The sequence below is a fragment of the Protomyctophum bolini genome (assembly GCF_963924005.1).
Source record: "Protomyctophum bolini genome assembly, chromosome: 13".
Lineage (NCBI taxonomy): Eukaryota > Metazoa > Chordata > Actinopteri > Myctophiformes > Myctophidae > Protomyctophum > Protomyctophum bolini.
Genome location: NC_137874.1, coordinates 5576240 through 5601699, shown reverse-complemented (window position 1 = coordinate 5601699; position 25460 = coordinate 5576240). Strand labels below are relative to the sequence as shown.

General features: G+C 40.8%; 2 protein-coding genes across 2 annotated transcripts; both read right to left on the bottom strand.

Annotated features, from left to right (window-relative positions):
• Nucleotides 1-165: 165 nt before the first annotated feature.
• LOC308327459 (cohesin subunit SA-2-like) lies at nucleotides 166-22872 on the bottom strand. Its single transcript, XM_080780968.1, has 34 exons — nucleotides 22684-22872; nucleotides 20541-20666; nucleotides 20340-20418; nucleotides 20007-20165; nucleotides 19698-19794; nucleotides 19534-19610; nucleotides 18930-19134; nucleotides 18251-18402; nucleotides 17644-17717; nucleotides 16927-17050; nucleotides 16547-16645; nucleotides 16240-16319; nucleotides 15886-15993; nucleotides 15603-15711; nucleotides 15359-15476; nucleotides 14774-14877; nucleotides 14575-14667; nucleotides 14377-14466; nucleotides 14060-14263; nucleotides 13828-13898; nucleotides 13472-13559; nucleotides 13298-13378; nucleotides 12627-12719; nucleotides 12307-12493; nucleotides 11938-12077; nucleotides 11741-11842; nucleotides 9511-9659; nucleotides 8880-9008; nucleotides 8439-8647; nucleotides 7278-7761; nucleotides 6882-6992; nucleotides 5220-5346; nucleotides 4814-4891; nucleotides 166-3924 (listed from the first exon to the last, which is right to left on the bottom strand). Exons 2-34 carry the CDS (start codon nucleotides 20582-20584, stop codon nucleotides 3901-3903), a joined length of 4089 nt encoding a protein of 1362 aa, XP_080637094.1. The 5' UTR covers nucleotides 20585-20666; nucleotides 22684-22872; the 3' UTR covers nucleotides 166-3900.
• Nucleotides 22873-23447: 575 nt separating this feature from the next.
• On the bottom strand, nucleotides 23448-25186 carry LOC308327486 (uncharacterized protein; the record flags this gene model as incomplete). The annotated part of the gene is made up of 2 exons (XM_080781007.1): nucleotides 23448-23583; nucleotides 25116-25186. The coding sequence occupies 2 exons, from the start codon at nucleotides 25184-25186 to the stop codon at nucleotides 23448-23450; spliced, it is 207 nt and encodes a 68-aa protein (XP_080637133.1).
• Nucleotides 25187-25460: the final 274 nt, after the last annotated feature.

Genomic DNA, 25460 nt, shown 5'->3' with positions numbered 1-25460 from the left:
AGGCCAGCTAACTTTGATTTAAGCAATATTACACGGGAGGGTGTGCTTTACTGTCATTAATGGCACGCCTGCGTTGCCGTTGCTGCAGGAACAGGATAGGCGAGTTCCGTAGGCAGCGCACTTCAAACGGAATGCACCATGCATAGACAGGCAGACATAATCAAATCATAACATCATTGCAGGAGTTTATTCTGTTCAAAGTTACATCTCCAGACATAAATACAAACAATAAATGATGCAGTGGACACTTTGTCAATAAAAACACAAATGCATATACACAAATATTTAAATATGTGTGTGTATACATACAGAAGTATGCACAGGATCAGCTGTTCAACGCGTAACAGAAAACATCCAAAGTGACATGATGCAGGAAAAGTGAGTGTACAGTCCATTAGGATTTTTTTGGAAGAATTAACTGCAGTATTAATAGTTAAGAATATGTGATGAAATCATGAACCAGAACTTGAAGAAATATTTCTGATATTTGATATATTCCCATAAGTTTGCAGCAAGAATCTGCCAACCACCCCAACTCAACAAATGGAAAGAAATATGAACACAACAAGCCTTTAAAGCCATACTCTTTCTTTCACTGGCATATTTTCCACAATAACCATTCCACATGAATGCATTTTAACAACTTCTCTAACCACTATTAATATAATTAACCATTATGTTTGTTTGTGAGTGTCCCCGACACACCAAAATTATATAGGCACTGGAAATGCATGCATTTATTCATGTGTTTTACAGTTAATAAATACCGTTTCTGACAATGTGTTGTTGCTTTACAAAATGTCCTCGGACGCTCAGACCGATATATTATAACTATATGGCTCAGACCAGGCTGCAGTGTTCCTTTTTCAGTGTTCCTTCTGACAAATTGTAATGACATGACAAAGGAGCTACAAGGGGGGGGTCCTAAAACAGACAACCAAAATGAATGTTAAAGGGACATTTCACCGCTGGAAGAAACTCCAGTCACTCAATGTTATTAGTATTTGTAGTAGATAACAGTCAGTAGCACAATTTGAAATGTGCGCCCTATGGCAAAATAATGGAAAATAATGAAGTCTGTGTGTTTGACTGGATTGCTGAATTCCTACAATGGCCATAATGCTTTGGTGCACTGGCGTAGGCTGCATGCGGAGGTGTGACTTGTAGTCCAGGAAGGAAGTGAGACCACATTGTCATGACAAATTTTCGTCATGAAGATGCATGGCGTCAGGACTAAAATATCTAAAAACACATATTACAGATAAAAAAAACACCAGGAAAGTGTTTCTTGTGTCCTAAACATCATTAAAATAAGATCTGGTTGCAAAAGGGGTTTAGTGGCCCTAAGGTCCCTGCAGAGTGCAGACTACTTTGTTTTTCCAAAAGACGACGGCAGTCTGCAAGGATCTTTACAGTACGACTTAATTGTCTTGAAGAAGGCAAACACAACAACAATACAGTACTTATAGAAAGTGTATATTTAACTGCAAATTAGAGTGTTAAATTCAAATAACCTTCCATTTACTGCAAGTTTTTTGCTAAATTGGATTTCAAACAAAATTTGCAAATACAAAATCAGCCCCAGCAACAAACGTATATGTTTAGCTGTGTAATATAGTTGTAATTACACACAAATATGATACAAGCTTAGTTCCTACTACTAGGAAATAAGTAGTATACTATATGTACATGATTCCTGTTGTGAAAATCAATAAATCTAAATCCTATCATCATGTAACTTAGAATCATTGTAGAACACTTTCATACCTACAATAAAGATATCAAGTAGTCATCAGTGATGTCAGATGGAAGCATATCTAGCTGCAGAACTTAATGGGGCCCTTGACCACTGTAATGCACCAAAAGCCTTTCGCTCAACAAAAAATATATATAATTTTCACCTCAAGTTGTAAATCAACTTGTTGAGCTTTACTGAAATGCTCCTCAGAGGTGAGCCCTTCCAGGGATTCCATGTTACACTACTAACTACACAACTGAACTAACAAAAACAAAAGAGCAACACAGATTGCTCTGTCAATGGTTTTCAAATGGCACACCAAAGGGCAGGTAAAAATGTCAAGGCACACCTGTATTCCTATATCTGTGTAAAATAGTCTCTGTAACACGTATTATCACTCTTATTTGTCTGTAAATGTATATGTTTTTTTTTTACATACTAATGCCAAATAAATAATCCTATTTCACATTTTCTTTTATTTAAAAATAGCTAAAATAGCCAATCTACAACACATCACTACATTGTGAGTTTGTAGATCCGCTATTATTGCTATGTTTGAAAATATGTTTGGGGAAAAAAACCAAAGCAATTTCTAATAAAAGGAATATAAGGAACATGCCCAAAATAGGGGCACCAGCTTTAAAGTTAGTAAAATATATATTTTAGGGTGTAGAATGTTACTCTGCACTGGGCAATGACCAAGGGTCGTAACATATTGGGGTCTTGAATGGGACATTAGCTGTGTTGTGACTTAACCTTTTTTCTTAGGCTATTCATATACAAAACCTGTGCAGTTCCCTGTAACTAGAGAAGGTCTCCAGCAATCAACGACTCCACACCGAGGGTGTTGTCATCAGCGTCCATATGATAGAGTCTATAATATCTATAAAATCTATTTTTATTTATTTATTTTTATTTTAAATTTTGGTCAAGTGACCCTTGTGGAAATGGAAAAGAATAAATTAATCCTTAATGTCAGGGCCCCATTAAACTGCAACATACATTCTTCCTACTGTTTGTGACATCACTGTCCTATACTTGGTACAGTATATTCTGTCTTATACCCGCATTGCAAAGATCCTGAAAAAACACAAGCACAAATGCGTATTCAATGCCTTTCTTTTGAAACATTACATTTATAGCATTTCTTGCTTCATTAAAGGGGAGTATTTAATTTAAATAGTGTACAGTGGAAAATAAAATAGAGGAGAGCTATTGTCGACGGTCATAGGCTGGATTTAAATGTACTGTATGACATTGCAACTGCTCCAGCTTATTCAACATTATTTGTAAGTGCAGCCGTCAACAGGTTAAATTCCATTTGGATATTACATTAGTCATTATCTCTACAAAGATGAAAATAAAATATAAATTGCAGGCCATATCTTATCTATATAACATTAGAATTACAAAGTCAAAAAATTCTCTACTTGAATTAACACGATTACAAACAATTAATTTACATCTGATTGTCATTACAAAATATCTATAAATCAAAATCATCTATAAGGTATAAAAGCACAACTGATATATCTCTAAAAAAATACCATGATAGAGACACCGCACATCACATTTGCGGTAAGGCATTTCAACATTATAGGATGCCATTTCACATTTTTGTTTACCGTGTACATACTGTATTTGGCATATACAATATATGGCTACATGCCATGCCAAATTCTAGTTTAATAAAAGTATATCAGCCATATTTACATAAGACATTAGCTGTTTTATTAAAGGACAAATGTATACCTTGACTATTTTAATTTCAGTCATATTTTTCTTCATCAAGCACTATAGAGAAGACGTTTCTATATTGGCACTTCAGTCGACCAAAACACAGCTTTTAAGCATCCACCTATCCAATCCAATAGGTTCAAGCTGGCTACAAGTTAACGGTGTTAACAAGTTGTTTTTAGGCTAGCTGAATAAAGGTGGAAACATCTTATACATTAATGCCACTACTACAGCCACGTGAAGAAAAATATCAGAAAATGCAACCAAGGCAACCTTTAAAGTTAAAAGTCAAACAAGACGTCGAAGAGAGGCAATCATTGGTGTCTCACAAGTCCCATGAGCAACTTACATTTCTTTACGAAGAAACGGCCATCTTATTAGAGCGGGATCTTCAATAAAAGTATCCTTATATCCCCTTTTTACTTTTAGAACATTGGAACATTCAGCACCTGGAGGAAAAATAACATGATTTAGAGTCTATATATGTGTTTGTATAATAATTTTAAAAAATTGGAAAAATGAATTATTGCATTGTATTATTTATTTTAACCAAGTCGGTTGTTTTCTATTTAGCACAGGAGAAAAATATTTAAAAGAGAACAATAAATCATATCAAGAAATTGGGAAAAACTAGGTCAATAGTTGGTATTAAACTGTATATCAAGATTAAAAAAAAGGTCAGCTATAACGCAAAGTAAGCCGAAATCATTCATATCTGACACTTGATAGGTTTCTTTTCAAAGCGGTTTCATGAAGTTTGTCCAGATTCTTAATTTCTAGAGGCAGTCTAAACTGTGGTTTAGTGGTTATGATAGATGCAACAGCATATGTGTTAAATATTTGAGATACCAAGCCACACAATATGTAATTGGGGGTATAAACTATAAAGTGGCCAGTAATCGAAAACAAGAATGCCTGTATGTATGTGTGTACGTGCACCCTCCTGCAAAAAGATATATCATTATACATATCTCATTCTCCTGAATTAAACCACTTATTCTTTAGGTATGAATTGGCCATGCCACAATCTGCAACCAGATCTTATTTTAATGATGTTTCTGGGAGACAAGAAACACTTATCGTCATTGAACTAAAAACCCAAATTACCCACATAGAAACCCCAGGAAAGTGTACGACTCGACACCGGGCACGGCACTCTCTGTGGGGGTGTGGAACGTGTGTGTCGAATTTGAAGTCGGTGGGGCGAACGGTTCTCGAGTTATGTGGATTACAGACGTGTACACACACACACACACACACACACACACACACACACACACAGAGACTTGGTGCATTTATAGTGAGATGTAATTGTAACCGCCACAAAAGTATGCCTACCGAATCATCCATTATGGAGGATGGATCAAAGTAGTCTGGCTTCAATTCAGCTCGTTCTCTGCGGTTCTTTGATGGTGGCTGAAAAAGAACAGGTACTGTATAGTCAGGTGGTTTGAGCTCACAGTACTTGGGAGTCATGGAACTCAGTTTATTTCATTAGTGTATTTGTGGAACTCTGGAGAGTTTAACTCCCCAGCAGTATTTTCTCTGAGTTTGTTTAGTTACCGGTAGTTAGTTTTTTAAATTTGATAAAACCTTTTTTTCTTTATCAAATTAAAAACTAAACAAAAACATCAAACTTAACTTTACGATGATTAAGTATTACCACTGAAATGTGTTGTTGTGAGATGTTTGTTCTAGGTGAAATTGTCCCGGGTAAAACAAAAAGAAAGAGAAAACTAATTACCAAGTCTATGTCCATGGTGTCAAAATCCATGCCTTCATTGAGGTCTTCCAAGCGGTCCTCTGATGACATCATAACATCCTCCACTATTGGTTCTTCATCGTCCTCCATGAGCCCGGAGCCTCTGCGACTTAATAGTGCCCATGGAAAGTTATTATAACATAATAGGAATGTGCACTAATGCAGTGTTTCTCAACCTGTGGGGTCCCGACTTTTCCCGATTTTGGGGGGAGGGGGTCCCCAGATGACAGTGAAGTGACAATTTAGGACTTTTAAGACCTAATAGAAAAAAGAAATAAGACCATTACGGCATCAAAAGTAATAAACAAACTATACTATAGAAAACTGGTCAAACATTGACTAAATTGTCAAATTATATAAGAAAGAGTGTGTGAAAATAGCCGATCTACAAGCTTGGCGGTTGTGAGGTTGTAAATCTACTATTTTCACAATATTTATCCGTGGTCACAGACAAAGTCAGAGAGAGAAGGACGGCAGGGCACTGTGTCAGGCACCCAGAACTTGAGGTAAGTAAATTGACCCTATGGGAGCCAACCCAGGGCAAAGCCAGGAGGGGAAAGGAGCGTACCACCTAATGTAGACGTGCTGCGGCTACGACAGCATGTCTGACAACACTGAAGAGCTCAAGAACCCGATGTTGTACAGGAAATTGCGGAGGGCAGCGATCCAGGAATCCCGAGTTGGTCTTGGCTATAGACCTCACTCTCGCAGCAACTAACTAACTAACTTATCTGTGGAACCGAGTCAAACAAAATGCAATGCCTCAAGTCCTACAATTGAGTGCTTGTCAGGGGGGTGGGGGGGGGGGTCTCCATAATAATTTGGGAGGGGATCGCGGACGCGGCATGAAAAGGTTGAGAACCACTGCACTAATGATGCACCATGTCAGCTCAAACCCTCCAGTGAAGAGTATGAGACACAATGATTCTTATTGTAGACAACAGTGGTTTCCCAAAGTGGGGTCCTTGAGGGAGTTCCAGGGGGTCCCCAGCAGCTAAATGATAGTTTGTAACCAAATGGACCCTTATTTGTCTTGTAACTCTTGAGAGCGATACAAATGGTATCAGTGGACAAATGTCTGTTTGGTTCCATTTGTACACTCTCAGAGTTAAATTAACATTGATTTCACAATATAAATGTGGGTCTCAAGAGATAGAAATGCCATTAACCCATTCTGAACGGGAACCCATTTTGGTGTTAGCATCATGTCGTGCTTTAGCTATTGAAAAATAGCAGATCTACAAGCTCATAGCGCGCCACCTAGTGGCGCGCTACGAGCTTGTAGGTCTGCTATTTTTGAAAAATCGAAGAACGACTGACATTTTTAGAATCTGATCTCAGGTCAGAATGGGTTCATCAGACCAGTGTGTGTGTCCAGTGGAAACCTCGTATGAATCTGATCTCAGGTCAGAATGGGTTAAATGGGGGTCCGTAGACTGATGCATGTCAAACTGAGCGTCCTCAGTCCATTACAATGGTTGAGAATCACTGCTGTAACTGGGGGGGGGGGGGGGGGGTCCCTGGCATATCTTTTCAAATGGGGGGTCCGCATGAATGACACAAGTATCCCTTTGGGGGTCCTCGACATGAAAAGGACCCCCCCCCCCCCCCAATGGGAACCCCAACAGTGAGATCTTGACTTACACGGCATGCTGCATGTGGTTCCTCATCTTGGCGTACTGCATGTTGGCCCGTTCCCGCTGCTGGTGTGCTTCCGCTTGCTGCCTTTGGGCCAGCATCCAAGTGACCTGGGTGCTGGTATAGGGGGGGAGAGAGAACGTCCGACACTTTCAGAAAATATCTATCACAACATGCTGAGGTGGATAAATGTAGGAAAAAACGTTTGAACCTGGAAATCGGGCGTATATGCACAGGTGCGTGGACATCAATGAAAGGAATAGAATACACCCGCACACTGAGTATCTTCGCGTACGTATCGGTCCCTCCGGAACCTTCTTCTTCGGGGCCTGAAGAAGGGTATTCTATTCCTTTTCAGAGGTGGATAAAATGAAAGGCATGTGATAAATGATGCATTATTACGTGTAATCCATGGCAGCCTGGTGGTGGTGGTGGTGATGGTGTTGTTGGGAAGGCATGTCCCGGTGCCGCTCCGACGACACGGCGTACACTCCCGCGTAGCCGCCGCCGTCGTCTGGCCTCGTCTTCTTGGGATCCCTCAGGACAGCGGCGGTGAGGTGGGGAGACATCAGCGTGGCCGGCGTCTGCACCGTGGACGTGGGGTGGGGAGACACCGCCATGGCTGGCGTCTGCTGCACGATGGAGGTGGGGTGGGGACTGGGAGACATCAGCATGGCTGGCGTCTGCACGATGGAGGTGAGGTGGGGAGACATCAGCGTGGCCGGCGTCTGCACCGTGGAGGTGGGGTGGGGAGACACCGCCACGGCTGGCGTCTGCACGATGGAGGTGAGGTGGGGACTGGGAGACACAGCCATGGCTGGCGTCTGCACATTCTGTTCGCGGTTCATCCAGACTGCATTGCTACTGCTGGAGCTGTTTTCCTCTCCTGAGAAAGGAAGGCGTGTATGTATATGCAGATCATATTGTGTAGAGTGTAGATCATACTGTAGACTGAAAATGTTAAATACCAGCATAATTATAAATAATAATAAAAAGAAATCGCACCTGCGCTAACTTAGAGGTGCAACTATTTATATACTTATATTGTTATCATTATATACAGTATATATTTAAAGCAAGTCAATAATTTGACTATTCATGCCCAGGGGAAACTTATTGAGGTTTTCTTTTTTTTCAAAGATATTGTTTTGGGGGATCTTTCTGCCTTTTATTGATAGATGAGCAGAAGACTGAGATGGGGGGGTTGACGACGCGCAGCAAAGGTCGTCGGTAATACGGTATCAGGACTCAAACTCGCAAAATGCTATCAGGCTGGATTACCAGCCTAGGTACCCAGGTGTTCTGTAAACAATATTTAACCAAAGCAAAACAAGAAGTTGGGGTTGCGCACGCTTATCCGACATACCATTAGACATGCAGAAAATGATCGGATTAGTTGGCAAACATGCGTTAAGGTTGGCGAACATGCGCTGCTCCGTGCTTGCGGCTATGGTTAGGTTAGGGTTTGATGTAGGTTGTCGTTGTCGGACCAATAGTATGTCGAAACTAAAAGCCTGTACCCACAAGTTGTCCAGTACATTCTTGCAGCATCAGGGCCCTCACCTTCAGGAAACTTCCTCTTGCCTGTGCTAGCCGGCTTGGACTTCTTGCTCCTGACCGTGGACCCTCGGCTGCTATATCCACTGAGGACGGACATGGTGTCGTCGTCTCCTCCAGCGTGTAGGGAGTTCCTGTAGGAGATGAGGGGCAGCCAGCAGTCCTCTCGCTGTAGAGACATCTGAAAGGTCATGAATCGTTCCAGGTACAGGTGACTGTGGACGCCAGAAAGACAAAAAAGGTCATGATGATGCAGTAGGGCTGCAATATTCGTTCATTTTTTTCTTTTCTTTTTTTTGTATGTATCAAAATTCGAAATAGATTTCGTACTGGCTCGAAATATGTCACAATTGAAAGAAAAAAAAGAATGAAGGCAATAAATCTTAGTTTGAATTAAAATCAATTATCTTTTTTTTTTAAATATAGCCACACACGTCTTACACTTACACCGTTTTCTTGTCCTGTCGCATGAGTTTATTAGAGAACTCACTCAGCACGTCCAAAAAGGCTAGATTGAGAGGTGGACCCCCCTCTCCCTGTGGACTAGGCTCCTTGAACGCAAACTCGATTCCATCCCTGAAAGAAATACATTAAAAAAAAGACATGAAACGTATGGTAACTTGGTCCAAATAGGTTGAACAACTTCACTCGTGTCAACACTCAAAACGTATAGACGGCAACCTTCTGGCTCACAATTCACCCGTTGTCAAGTCCCGCCCACGGTTGTGCCCCTCTTCGCACCCATTGGTTGCCGTGTTTTCGTGGTTGGACAAAAATCCTTTCTGACTCTACCATTGAAATAACGTGTTTTTCCAGTTTCTTCGTATTGATATTCTGTGTATTACTTGTATTCAATTCTTATTTTAAACTTGGTGTCAGTAAAAAGGAACATCACAGGTGTAGCATGGTGACTGGGCATACATAATCTTTTGGAAAAAACTAATGTTTTAGCAAATTCAACATAAACAAGGGCGGAACCGGGGCGTGAACAAGGCAGAAAGAGCCTGCTTGGTTACAGTGGTTAGTCAGTCAGAGGGACCAATCAGAAGGCTGACTGAAATGGTGAATTACCACTTACTTATGTAACATGGCAATAGCCTCCCTGGTCTTCAATTGATCCAATCCAAACGTTAATGAGAAACGTCGGGAAAGCTCTTTTATGCCGCAGAAGGCCGATGAAGAGCGGTCAATATTGCAGCCAAGGTCAGACAACATCTCATTGAATAGCTACAAAGGAACACAAAACACTGAACTGTGAACAATATTAATATGAATTATACATTTGAAGAAATACGTCTTAGGATGCCTGAAGGTCAGTATAGGTCGGCAAATAAATTGAATATGCACAGATTTGAGTGTGTGGAGCTTCCCCTTATTTTTTCTTCATTATCCTTTTTTGTTCTTTAGCTTACGCATGTTTATTTTTCTTACTTTTTATTTATGTGATGTATGCCGTGCATTTTGTTATTGCTTAATGTAAATCGCTCTGGATTAAGAGCATCTGCTAAATGCCTAAATTGTAATTGTAATTGTAATCATGCTAGCACGATTATTAGATCCGTTTTCGTGGGCTCAAGAATATAGATGTAGAAAAGCGGAAGATAGCCGATCTACAAGCTCACAACATGTCACTTTGCCATGTGTTGTGAGCTTGTAGATTAGGCTATCTTGCTATTTAGAATGAGAATGATGTGCATGTGTGTGTGTGCTCATGCGTGTGCTCATGATGTGTGTGCTCATGTGTGTGTGTGGGGGGTCTCAGTTTTTGTCCAATGTAAGAAGCGGGGGAGGCCCAAGGAAAAAAGTTTGGGAATCACTAGTTTAGTGTCTTCAAATGTTTACAATTGCTCAGCTCTTAATTCACTTAAAGGAGAATTCCATGCTAGAATGCTTTCTTATCTTTCTTACCTTTCTTTGTAGTTGTTACGTCCCCACCAAAGAGGTCCAGGTGTTTTTTTGTGCAAAAACTCCTTATTGGCTATTTTCCCTACCATAAGCCCTCAATGAATTGCATTGCATTGAATGGGAATTGAATGGGGCTATGGGGTGTTATGCTAGTTAGCTTATTTCCATCGAAATAAGTAGTAAAGTGTGCCGCTTGGGATATTATTTACATTATGAAGAGAGGATATATACAAAGAAATTATAATTTTGAGCGATGGAAATAAGCGAATTAGCACAACACCCCATAGCCCCATTCAATTCCCATTCAATTCAATGCAATTCATTTAGGGCTTATGGTAGGGGAAATAGCCAATAAGGAGCTTTTGCACAAAATAACAACTGGACCTCTTTGGTGGGGACGTAACAACTACAAAGACAGGTAAGAAAGCCTTTTAGTATGGAATTCTCCTTTAAGACAAACAGCTCTATGTTCTATGTTCAGCTCTATGTTCACATCTTTGTAGTGTTTGGAATACGCGGCGAGTGTGAACTTTCTGCCATAGGTCAAACCACTACTGCCCGAGTGTCAAGTTGGTTCCAGCTCACTATAATGTAGTTCACATTTATAGAACGTCCCCCAATGGTTGAGAGTTACAGCCCTGGGAGCAGGATTTCAGAGGGTACCAAATATAGAGTAAAGGAACAACAGAGGTTGTATTTTGAATTACAAGCTGAAAAGCTTGGACTCCTCGCTCACGGCCGACCTGCCAATCAAATCAAATCAAATCAAATCTAATTTTATTTATAGAGCACATTTTCAAAGACCAGGAGGCCAAACCAAAGTGCTGTACAGGAAACATGACACAAGTAACATAAAGTAAAACAAAATCAAAGCAACACAAAAAGTACACAAGTTACATTACAAAATCAAAGCAACACAAAAAGTACACAGGTTAATTAGGTCAAACATTGAAAGCCAGGGAGAAGAAATGGGGTTTTTAGTAAAGACTTAAAGGCCTCTAAGGAGGGAGCAGACTTAATATGAGGGGGCAGACAGTTCCAGAGTAGCAGTAGCAGGTACTGTATATAAGATATGAAAAGTACAGGAAGGTGCAGTCCTAGATGTTGGGGATGCAGCAATCTGGCAAGAATGGAATTGTTGCTACACCTCAGGGCTCTATGTCCTCTGTGTCCTGTCCAGTGTGCCACAGAGCAGTCCAGACTCAGATTGCTCTGTTCAGCCATCTCTCAGTGAAACTCGACAAATTGAGACGTGCCATGGTCATTATCAACTTTGACGGATGAACAAGTGGCCCGTTGTGCTTCTTGAGTGTCTGCTTTTGTAAATGTACTAGTGTAAATGCAGGTTTCTGCATTTCTGAAGAAACGGTATTTGTTCTACTCGTAGTTGCCAAGAATCGTACCTTTTGTAAGCTGACGACGAGTGTCTTCGCACACTGTATTCTGTCAATCTGCCTCGCTTTACTCATGGTTTCCTTGATTATGTCTCCATAGTCATTGTAGTACTGAGGAGAGTCCGTGGATAAAGGGTGTTAGCTGTGAGCAGCAGTGAGACAGAATTTGCTGTATAGAACCGATGATAATGAAATAGTAAACGTACCCTCATGTACTGCTTAAATACATCCGCTCCTGTATTTATTTCCACAACGTTGTAAATGATCAGTTTGCAATAGGCTGCCAATAGGTTCCTCCGTTTGTGCAGTGCTTCTATTTTACAGGCTTCGTCATCTTGCTGGCCATCTAGAAGACACAAAAGAGAACAAAATACAGGAAAACAGTCCTATAACAATTTTATGCTTGTAAGTTTGCAAACGTTACACTGCTAGACCGCTGACACACAACAGGCACCGGCCTACTTGTGCGTGTCTGCATTACTCTGCGACAGAATAAAATGACCTGCATTTATCACTTATCAAAATGCTTTTTTCTTTTCTTTATTTTGAAGGTGAACTAGTCAAGAGATTCTGACCTGCGCTGTTGTCGTCGTCGTCGTCGTCCTGGTCGATGAACACTTGTTCTAGGACGAAGTCGAGCAACTCGGCCTGTAGGCGAGAGTCGGGGGTGAACACGAGCGGCTCCAGGAGCTCCCGGCCCGCCGACGACGACATGATCTGGTGACTGAAGATCAGCAGCACGTCACACAGGAGGGTGAAGGCCTATACAAGGAATAGAGCTCGACACTTTAGCTCTTTGAGCGACCTGCACCTATACCGTGATTTATACTTTCATCTGAATGTTACTGTATAACTGGACTAATTAAAGCCAGGTCTGGTATGCATGATCCCGCACCTGTTCTTTTACAGCAGTGTTCACGTTTGTTAGGTAGCGCTGGCACGTTAGGCAGAAAACCCTCATTTGCTTTCTCAAGGTCACCATGTCCACCTAAAGAAACAAAAAGAAAGCTAGTAAATGAGAAATAAATAAATCACAGACAGCCGGGGTGATTTATGTATGAACAATGACCACCTATAGCCATTCATTATCCTGCTTATTACTTAATACATAAATTAATAAATTGGCCCAAAAGGGACAGCAAAACAAAGCATTTCAGAACCAATCCGTGTAATAAGACAAAGTAAAAGCCATTCATACTCCTATTTTACCGCTGTAGTGCCGAAATGATTTCGGCTCGTCAGAAATATTCAGTAGCACCGAAGAGCCGACTTTAGGACAGTACCCCCCCCCCCCCCCCCCGAACCTCAAATGACGTCACATTGTAGGCTCTACAGAGCCGAAGCGACTTTTATTCGGCTCTAAAATAGGAGTATGAATCGGCCCTTACTCTCTGGCATTTTCTTATAGCCCAAAGTGACAGGAGTAAAAGCTAAAAAATAAACTGTACTGTTCCATGCATAATATATCCATGCATTAGACATCTGTATAGATAGACAGATTGTGGTACAGAATGTTAACCAAACATGTCATATTGTGAATAAACAGTAGGTTATAGTAATATGTACCTTTGAGGAGCTGCCTTCTGAGAAATTAGCAAGATGCCACAGGATGATATAGTGTGTGCACTGCATTGCATGAATGACAATCTGTAGGGGAATGTAAAAACAACAGGGTGATGAATGATACAGACAGTTAGTTAGACTGATTGAGTTAGGTTAAAGACAAAATACTCTAATTACCTGCTCGGGCATGTCTCCATTTTCCAGACCAGTGTTGAGTAGCTTGTAGTTGGAAGTGAAGAGGTCCCATTTAGAGAGATCATGTGCACTTGTAGAAGGGGGGGAAAAAGTGTTCATTAAATTAAATGACATGTGATCATTATGGGTCTTTCTACCGTAAAGATATATTTTAATACGTTCAGATGAAAACGAGTCCGACATAGCCATCCATAGAACACAAAACAAGTTATTCACATCTTTAATTAAGTGATGACTGAAAAACAAGAAGCTACTTTGAAATCATACGACCTAGACTTTCAACATGCACTAGTATATGTTGTTTTTTTTAACTTAAATGAATATGTTCATTGTTTTACTTGTGAAAAGCACTTATCCTCTTCAGTGTGGACAGAACCTGGTAGGCATCATCTTCATCTAGTTCTTCCCCCTGCCAGAGTAGAATGCTCTCTTGTGAAACGCCCGACACTCGTCTATAGAGTACTGCACATTTACGTTGAAACATTAAATGAAATGAAAGTAAACGAAATGAAATGTGAACAACACAAATGACAAAGTAAGGTCGTGAATCCCGCCTGCCATTTAATTTACCTCGTGCAGAAAGTCCTCCAGCAGCTTGTTGAACTTGTCCACCAGCTCATCCAGGAGCTGTGAGCGGGCAATGTCCACACGGTTGTAGATGGTGAACTCCTCGTTGCACAGGTAGTGGTAGGTGGTAGAGCAGGCTTCAAGCACGTCCGAGTCAGTGTGCTTGTCCAGCACCTCCCAGATTTGCCTCAGCAGAGCATCCAAATGCTATAAACGGGAACAGGAAACTCGTGAAATAAAATAGTGTTCGGCACCAATCGTTTTCATCACGGACAGTTTGAGTTTTAGCAGTTGGAACAAGGAATGCACATTTCACTAACCTTTTCTAACCGACCAGTAGTGTAGATGTCAAGATCAAAATACTTTGGAATTTGTAGTAAATTGGTCACCTTTTCAACATCGACACAGTACTGTAAAGAGACAAAATAAGACGCCCAACAGTCAGTATACACTGTGGTTATGGATTACCTGTGACTGTGACCCAAGTTATTTGATGACTACATAATGTTGCTAACCACCTTTATCAGCAATAGAGGCAATGCCACTGCAAACATCTCTGTGATTCTTGTTCTGTCATCTAGCTGCGCTTTCTTCTCCTTCGCGGTAAGGACCTTTGACATGCAGGAGACCACAGTTATTTGTCAAAATCCAGCATGATAATGTCATTAGTGTGAACGCTCATGAGGTGGTTGTAGTTTGCAGAGCCAGGCAACGCACCCTCTTGCCTGTGCCTCTACCCACTGGAGGGTGGCATTCACAAGCATGCCGGACAGCAGCAAGCATGATCTCTATTAGTGCTGTCTCGTGGCGGTCGGTCAGGGCTGGAAAAGACACAGAAACACAGTATACGGTCGATGACCGAATGAGGATGAGACTTTGTCTTTGTCCATATGTCAACAAAACACACCTGTGCAATTAATGACTGCGTAAAACACATCAAGTGTCTCTTGCATAGAAAACTAAATATATATAATATATTTGCTATTTTCAAGGGCTCACTCACAGACAACGGAGCATGTTAATACTTTTTCTTTAACCACTTGAACTCTCCTAGCGTCCCTATTTGGGGGATGCTAGGGGAGTTAAATTCCCGGCGGGCGGGACCATCTTCTGAATGGCATCCCCTCACTCTCGCTCCACTGTCGGTGGTCTTATCGTCATGCATCACATTCCGTGCTCAGCCAATAAAATAATTTAAATTTGGAGACACACAGACTGCTGGGCATAGGAGGGGCGCCCATCAAAAACAAAAACGGTTTCCGAGGCTGTGAAACGTCCATTGTACGAGATGGGGAAACTCACCCTCCTCCCCTGGCTTGGGTTCATCCAGCAGAAGGCTGATCATGCTCTCCCAGTCTTTGAGGAGCTCTGCTGCACACTCCCACAGGCTGTCTACCAGGTAGGCCCCATGTTCATGGAGCTATACAACACACAAGAGTGCACATCCCATCAATATATTGTAACACTTCCAGCGCTGTACAGCTGCCAGAGACACACCAATGACAAGGTTTGCTTCCAGCAGAGGAGAACCATGGACACAAATTACCTCACTTTCCAGGAAGAAGAACACCGTGGTCTTAAGGAGGCTGCCGTTGAGGCTTTGCCTGCCCCTCCTAGGCAATCCTTCTTCCTCTCCGCCTTGGTGGCTGTACAGCCTTTTAGCCAGCATCACAACACAAAAGGTCAAGCGTTATCCTCCATTATACTGCATTATTATAAACATCAACTTGAGTCATCTGGACGATGTGTAGGGCTGGTGAAATCCAGTTTCATTCTCAAAAGCTCAATAGCACACCTTGGTATTGTTTCAATCTACGACAAACTCTTACTTTTTGTAGAGAAACTCTCCTGCGGCTACAGCTATGGGCCGATGGGCTGAATACACCAGATGATACACACTCTCACAGTCCTCTGCCGTTAGGATCTCATCACTGCTCCTGTTAGATCAAAATGAACCATTTGCAAATATGGAAGGAGCTTAGTTCTGCACTTCTGCACTCCACATTCTGTGACATTTGGACAAAATATCTTGAAGAAAATGGCAGAAAATCTAATTGTTCATTTTTTACTTGACTGATGATGATGTATACACGTATATTTTAATTTGGATGAAAATGAAAGAAGCGAAGGTACTGTATATCGATGATTTCAAACTCATTAGCGTTGCAGGCGAGGATACTTACTGTAAGACAAGAGTCAGGAGTTTAATGGCTTGTACTGCAACATCATATTCCTTGTCCAGAGTCATCGACACAACGCGATCCTGTCAATGACAGTAAGGTTCGTCAGCATGTTGTATACTAAGACTAAGATATCACAGTACAGTACAGTACAGTAAGTCATACATTTACTAGCTGTGGTAAACCTCCAGCTTGGAAATCCAGGACACTGCATGTTGTTTGTCTTCCATGAAAATTGGTCTTTAACATTACAAATGTGATGCGAGAGCCCTGCAGCTGGTATAGTGTAGTGATGGAGTAGTTGGCTCACCTTAAATCGACTGGTGAAGAGTTCCAGTCGAGTGTTGAGCTCCCTGCTATAGTACAAGCCCTGCAGGGCTGTCAGGCACTTCAGTCGCACCTCACCTTGCTTAAAAATCACAGTAACCATATGAGAATTATTAGAAATGTTCAAATCAACCAAATCTAGTCATCACAACTGATGAGATGAGAAAATCATAATAATCATAATAAACATATAGAGCAACGTGGGTACTCAAAGATGCTTTATGAACTAAACTAAACAATCATGTTAGGAAGGCATCCCATTACAGAACCAGAATCAGGGGAAAGGAAATCGTTTTTTAAGTGGATTTTAAAACGAACAGATTCATCCAGATGCTGTTGTAGAATCAAGTGCACCTCACTCACCTTGTCATGCATTGTCCACCCAACATATTTCAGGTAACTGTCATTGAGAAAGGCGTCACTGTACAATTTCATCCACACTCCAATCTCCTCGATGCAAGTCGCTCGGATTTCGGCAATGGCATCACTGATGAATATAGAAGGATTGACTGAGAATCAGAAAAGACACGCAGCCCCATAACATCCAAAATGGGGTTTCAATCCACTCCTCATCCGTTAACTCATGATGGCACAAAATATGAACACAGAACAGCTTGGAGCAGCACCCTACTTTTGAGTAGGCAGCTGCTCCAATCGGACACCTGCTGCTCTAATCGGACACCTTGTCAGGTAATAAAATTAAATAAACATTTAGCAGTGGTCTTGGTTTGATGTGACACGATACTTTATGGCATGAGTGGGGTCACTCATCATTAACCCATTCTGACCTGAGATCAGATTCATACGAGGTTTCCACTGGACACACACTGGTCTGATTAACCCATTCTGACCCGAGATCAGGTTCTAAAAATGTCACAGTCGTTCTTCGATTTTTCAAAAATAGCAGACCTACAAGCTCGTAGCGCGCCACTCGGTGGCGCGCTATGAGCTTGTAGATCTGGTATTTTTCAATAGCTAAAGCACGACATGATGCCAACACCAAAATGGCTTCCCGTTCAGAATGGGTTAACAGTGACATTTCACAGTCAGTATGGTATTTTAGTGCTCAGAGATACATACCGATATCTATGCACAAACACTCCTTTGAAAATTGCATTCATCATGTTCTCAATTTCGTCTTGGTTTTCTTGAAGCTGAAACAAAATAAGGGGAAGATCGAGCTTCATTTATTTATTTATTCTTTTTACATATTTTACGTACAGTACTGCTCCTCATTGAGGTTCTTTAGGCCCGTCTCAGTAGGTGTCTCAACTTGATACATTTTGTACCTACCAGCCTTTGAATTTGTCAATAAGGGAAATTACTAGCCTTACATAGTAGTAGATAGTATATACAATACTATATATATTCATCCTAAATCTTGCCATTTGTTTGACATGAGACAATGAGTGAAGTTAAATCTGCGCCACTTTCATTTCCGTTTTCCCCTGCTTGCAGACCGCCAAAGAAACGTTAATATTTCAATCGCGATGCAATGAAAAATCACAAATCACTCGTAGTTTCAGAGAAAAGAGTGAGAGGAAATCCTATTTTAAATGGGATGCACGTGCACGTTAACTGGTGCTGGGGGTATGCAAGGTGTTTGCCTATAGCAACCGGGCCAGTGTTAAAAGTAGATTTTCAGCTAAACCATTTCATATCGATAAAGTACATGGCTTCAGCTCACCTCTTTACGTTTCTGCAACAGTAACTCCAGCCTATCGTTGGCCCTCTTTCCAATGACCTTGTTCCTCTCTGCCTCATATTGTCTTTGTGTGTTGTCCATGTTAATGCTCAGGTTGAGAGCAACATTCACCAAGGCTGTCATTAACTTCATGGCTTTAAAAACAGGAAAAGAAAAGGCATCGTAGCTCTGTTATGCACTTGAAAAAGACGAGCAATTCACCCTTTGTCAAGTCCCCGCCCGTGGTTGTGCCCCTCTTCGCACCCATTGGTTGCCGTTTCGTGGTTGGACAAAAATCCTTTCTCTAGTCTCCATCCACCACCATTGAAATAAGGTGTTTTTCCGTTTCTTCGTATTGATATTCTGTGCGTTCAATTCTTATTTTAAACTTGGTGTCAGTAAAAAAGGAAGCACGGTGACTGGGCTGATATCATATTTTTTGTGTTTTCCAAAAATGATGTTTTAGCAAATTCAACATAAACAAGGCGGAACCAGGGCGTGAACAAGGCAGAAAGAGCCTGCTGGTTAGTCAGCCAGGGACCAATCAGAAGGCTGACAAAGGGTGCATTAAAAAAGTGTAACACTACAGTATACAAAAAACACTGTTCTACCAAATCGACAGTAACAGAAATACTAGCAAAGGAGTGTGCTTGAAAATAAATACAATTTAACTTTATCTGACCTGCAAGTGTGCTCGTGTGCCTGAAAGCCCGGACTTGTGAGTCGGACAGGCCGGTGAGCAGTGAGATGACCGTGTCCATCATGTACTCGTCGTAGATGATGCTGTACTGACACTGCCGGACCAGGACCCCGATGAAATCACCGAAGCTTAGCCTGAACTTCTTCCACTGCGGCCCCGCTAGCGTCAATGGATAGTCGCCGCTGTCCTGTTCCGACATTGAGGAAGGAACATGTGGATTTTAGATGACAATGAAAAATGTAAAAATAATTAACATTGGATAGTTTTCCTGATTTCCTCAAACTCAGCCACCATTAACCCATTTTGACCTGGGAACGATTCTATGAATGTCTTCTAAATCCTGACTGTTTTCTGAAAAAGCTATGTTTCTGTCAGTTGTTCTTCGACTTTTCAAAAATAGCAGACCTAACAAGCTCGTGAGCTTGTAGATCTGCTATTTTTCAATAGCTAAAGCATAACATAATGCTTACACCAAAAGGGATTCCCGCTCAAAATGGGTTAAGACATTTCTCATGTTTGATTGGTGCTCATACATTTCGGTCGCATTTCTATTTTTTTAGAATCATCTCAACATCGCAGACTGCACCTCATCAAATTCCTCTGTCATTTTCCTGATGATCTCGGAGTTCTGCATATGTCTGAACATCTCTGAACTCACAGCACCTGTGACAAAGAATAACATATTTTCAACAAAGTTTACTATCGTAATTTTTTTAAGGGTGCCCCATGGAAGTCAATTCAGATAATTACCTTTACATCCAGAGCATTGGATGAAGAAGTTGATTAAGTCCAAGAGAGCGACGTCTCTCTCTTGTTTGTATGCCTCTATCCAGTCGTCAACGACAGACTGGAAAACAAAAAGATAGTGGTAAACATTTGACAAAATAACCCGCCAATCGTGGTATTCTAATTTCAAGTTTGAAACGATCCCACAGCTCTGTCAAATCTTATTTTGATTGCATTAGAGATGTTGGAACACCCAAGCTGTTTTTTCATGAACTAGGCCTAAATGTGTGTGTGTGTGTGTGTGTGTGTGTGTGTGTGTGTGTGTGTGTGTACCTGTGTGGCACTCTTTCCCATTTTAACCACCTCAAACAGGGACATATTCTCCACTCCATTATGCTGATGGTGACCATTCACCCAACCAATGCCAGGAACCTTCCCCCCCGTTCCACCTTTGGCCTTATCTCCAAGGGTCTTCTTTCCCTTCTTAGCAGCCTATTGGGGGAAAGTAATTCAGTAATTATGTACAGAATAACTGTAAACATTGTGTTGAATATACCAGCCCATCATTTGAGGTGGAGGTTACTATTCTCTTTCTTTTTTTTATGACACCACAGTGTCCAATTGTTCCTTATATATACAGTATGATGTATGAAAAGAAACACATACGAATGCTTTCCCTGGCTTTGCATTCCGTCCATCAGGATCTTCAAAGTCTGCGTCTGAAGATAACTGTGTATCAGCTTCTCTGTACAGTACACGCAGCAGCACAAAAATAAGACAAGCAGTATTTAGAATAATTTCAAGTGAAAATTTCAAATACAATTATAGAATGTGCAAGTTAATACTTGATGACAGACTATTTCTTACGGATAAGGCGGATTATCTGTTTGCAAGTCCTGTGTTGCTATCATTTCTTTAACATTTTCTGAACCAGCTTCAATGAGTGATTTGGTTGCTCTGGACCCCAAAAGCGTGTTTTCTCCTCACCTAAATCTGGAATGAGAAACAAATCAAATGATTACTGCTAATTGATTGTATCCATCAATAACATCACATAAATCTCAGTTATACCTCACCTAACATTAATTTTGTTAGGAACACGTGGAACACTTTGATTGTTAAGTCAAGCATGTACAAGTCAATAACAAATGTTTCTCTACCAGCAGCAGTGGTTTGTGGTACCAAAGATTGACTGTCCATGTAGGGCAGTAATAAGGGAAAAAAATCACACCCGTGTGAAGTGAGTGGTGCAACTCCGTGTGGGGTGGGGGCTATTTTTACTATTTGACATTTAAGTTAACCTTTTCGGTTATAGACATGGCCAAAATAGAGACATATGCATATTAAATACTAAATAATAAGTCACAGTCACAGATAATCCATAACCACAGTGTACTGACTGTTGGCGTCTTATTTTGTCTCTTTACAGTACTGTGTTGATGTTGAAAAGGTGACCAATTTACTACAAATTAGTATTTTGATCTTGACATCTACACTACTGGTCGGTTAGAAAAGGTTAGTGAAATGTACATTCCTTCTAAATAATTTTTTACCCTTCTTTCAAAACCTTCGTAGGAAATATTAAGTATTAAGTAAACACATGTCATCATCATTCATAATCATAACGCATTGAAACACATAAGTGGTGCACACCATGGCTTAATTATAAACAGTGTTTATAATTAAGCCATGGTGTGCGCCACAATAACATCACATAAATGTGATACACCTCCTTAACGCAGTGTTTATTAAACACTGTGTTAAGGAGGTGTATCATTTTATCACTTCATGGCAAAAGTGTTCTTTGTTTGATGCTGCTTTATAATGTTATTTATTTTTAAGATGAAGGTGGAGAGTATTTTATTCTTCTCAAACTTATGTATATGCTTTGGTTTGGTGGACTGTAGTTTGTAGACTGCACAAACCACAAAAACCTTGAGCTCATCTGTTCAGGTCAGGTCCATTGCTGTACCTTCTTTGCCAGTGGTTCCCAAAGTGGGGTCCGGGGACCCCCAGGGGTCCTGGAGGCATTTCCAGGGGGTCCCCAGCTAAATGATTGTTAGGAACCAAACCAAATGGACCCTTATGGGCTGGTTCCATTTGTACACTCTCAGAGTTAAATTAACATTGATTTTACAAATATAAATTGGGGTCTCAGAGATAGAAATACCATTAAATGGGGGTCCGTAGACTAATGCATGTCAAACTGGGGGTCCTTGAAATTAAAATGGTTTAGAATCACTGCTAGAGCCGTAAAAAGTCCCTGGCATATCTTTTCAAATGGGGGTCCGCCATATGGGGTCCGCAGGCTAATTAGTGTCAATTTGGGGGGGTCCGTGACATGAAAAAGTTTGGTAACCACTGCTCTTTGCTATTGCCATAGGGCTATCACAGTGACCGCGATATCTAGCTAGTAGCCAACGCCTTATTGCAAGTTAACTTGTGCTACTATTATAACACAGTAGTACGAACAATATTTTCTCTTCAGATGATGTAGCCGTAGCGTCACTCAACACTACCATTCCATATGATTAGTAGCTACTATCACGTAAACAAAGCGTAGTTTGTCACTTATTGGTAGTTGGCTTAGCGAGCTGTAAAACCAGCTGTCAAAGATCAAGAGCTGCCTATTTAGCATTAGTAACAGCTTCATAACAAAGTGGCGCATCACGCATGGATGGATGGAGACATAATGTTAGCCTTAGATAATGTTGACGGAGGGCTCCAATTATAACATCAAGACAACGTCATGTAATGTTAATTTACCACACGGCCGTCAGCGTGTCGCTTGACAAAAATGACGTGTTTACAAGTGAGAAAAAGTGTCGACGCGATGAGGAGCGCTGACACTTTTTCCATTTTGAAAACAAAACAACGTCATGTCTTTTGGACGAGCGGAGCGGAAGGCTCGTGCAACGACCACGAACCGAACGAAGCACAGAACAGCCGTTAGCCCCAACAGAACAGCGACATCAATGACAACCTCGCCGCCATTTTAGCTACAACTTACCTCGTTTTGAAAACAAATGCGGGACGGAAACCATCCATAAATTAATAATAAAGACGTTGTTGGCCTTGCGAGTGGGGGCAACGCGATCCTTAATGTGTGATATAAAAATACATTTAGCGGACCCACATTTTTTTCTCGTCACCTAGTTGTGATTCCAAGCTAATGGCGTGAAGCATATGATTGCTAACATACCATATAGCATGGCTCAATGTTTGGTTTCGTTGCAATGTATGCTGCACATATACGCCACCTATTGGTAGCATTTTGTAGTGCCGCGGGTTTGGCCCCCTGGCTAGGACAAATGTATATTTTTGGAATCAGAAGAGAAGAGTAGACTAGTTGATTTTTTTTAATTAAATAAAAAAAAAGAGAAGAAGAAAGAAAGAAGAATTTGTTTTAATATATTCAAAAGCATGTTTTTTCATCTAGTCTGTTGTGTTTTTGTTAGCCTGCTCAGAGTATAGGCCTACAAACAAACAAAATGTGTCCTATGAGCATTGACTTTTTCTTCATTAATGTTTTGAAGGTGTCCTCTATATCAAATTGATGAGCCACCAGGCACCAGCTGTCGTTTAGAGCTAATTATTTAAGCCAGTTGGCTCCTTCATTTACATGAAAATTGTTTTCCATTCAAAAGCCACATCTCTTCAGTGAAACAATGCAGCACACAGCAATTCAGTCACAGTTAAATCAGTGTTCTTTTATCCATTTATGTGTGCAAACGTTACTGACATTTGGACTGTATTTACTCTTTACTGTGGGATTCATTCTAAGAAAAAGTGGAAGAAACTGTTGACCTTCCCTTCAGGTGTCTCCTCCTCCTCCTCCTCCAAACCCTCACAAAAAGAAGGCGGGGTAAGATAGTCAGGGTCCTTAATCTCAACCTCCACATTGACATTGCTGTGGAAAATCGACACAAATATTACATGTAAACGTTGCCCCTTTACAACCCTTACAAGAAAGTCCAAACCGTTTAGATCATGCATGCAGTTATCAAACTTTTTATAATTCCAGGGATCTGCAGTGTGTGTAGGCCTACAAATGGAACCATGTGGACACTTACGGGGTCCGTTTTGTTCAATTTGTACCATCTCAGAGACCTGCAAGGTCAATGTGGTACCCACTACCTGCCTGGCCCCACTCAGAGTAATCTAGTAAAGAGTGGCTATACTATAGTGTCGACTCCCATTGTATAACAATGGAATGCGGAAGTGCTCATTCTATATCTCAATGGGATAGTTCCAATGTTTGGAACTATAGCGCATAGGAAGCGCAAAGCTGCCAAAATTCAAATCAAATGGCAAATACGAAAAGTCAATTGAAATAAGAGAAATACAGATGAAGGCGCCCGCTTTGCGGCGAGATCAAAGCGTGTCGCCACTCTCTCTTACTAGATTACTCTGGCCCCACTTTGAGAACCACTTGTTTTAGACAACCACACAAACCTGATCATGAGGATAGTTGAGTCTGTGCTGTATATAATACTCAGAGGCACACATCCTATACTTGCAGACATGATATATGGTTCTGAAATCAAATGACAGAGAAATAATAATTCCTCAATTTGTAACGCTCTCAGTGTGTGCTCAACATTATCAAAGATACTTTTATTATTATTATTATTATTATTATTATTATTATTACACATTGAAATTCAATACTGTTTGTTTTTCAGCCTATCTTGCCTTTCAATCCCGGGACTGGCACAGACCAAATGTTGAATTGTAGACCTTCCTCTGGAACAGATGCACGTCCAAGGTGAATGTTAGCAAGGAAATGAGCATTGGAGGCAATTTGCAGTGGATTTGAGCTCATATTATGCATAGATTTCTTCTTGCAGCTCTGGTTTTTGGCATCAATTTCATAGAGCATGCCCTGCCAGACACAGTTATGAGAAAAGATAATCACATTCACAAACAAACAAAGCAAAAAAGATATTTATATAGCAATAATATTTGTCATATAAATAATGTTCTATATACGTTACCTCCTTGAAAAACATCAGCACATCCATATCCTTAGAAGCGTTATACTGGGAGTTGAAAGTCTCATTTTGAACTACTTTGAACCGTAGTTTCTTGGCCCCACTATCATAAACATATGTAGCCATAGTGTATGTCTTCTCCTCCATGTTAGACTGCATGGTTTAATTGGAAAAACACAAAGCAGAGATTTAAAAAAAATCTAAATATTATCCAACATTGTTTTTGAATCACAAATATTGGTGAACTCACCACTGACAGGACCCCTGTCATATTGGGTGACTCTAAAATAAAACAATATGAGAGAATATTACTTGTCATTTCAAATAGGAAAACATCATTACGACGACGATTTAAACAAAACTACTTAACAAACAGACAGGTAATTACATATTATTATTACGTAATATTATATAGACAAATAATAGTTTTCTAATATTCTTACGGCACGGTTGGTGGTGATGGTCTGCTAGGACAGTAGCACTCAAACACATAAATATGAGTGTGAAAGCTGCAAACATCTTCCTGGCCCTGAGAGTCACAAGCAGATAATTCAAAGCCGAGACAAAAATTCACGTTGAAGTTATAACCGCCCCCCTTTTATAAGGCTGAATAGTGTACATTTGTGTTGTCAGGTGGTGTTGCGTAAAGATTGCTATGATGGTAGACCCATGCCATGATGCCGATCCTTTAACCCCACATCGAGCCTCTCTGACTCCCCTCGACTATACAACCACCTGTACAAATATACTTCAGATTTACAAGCAAGGGATAATCCACACACAATATTATTAT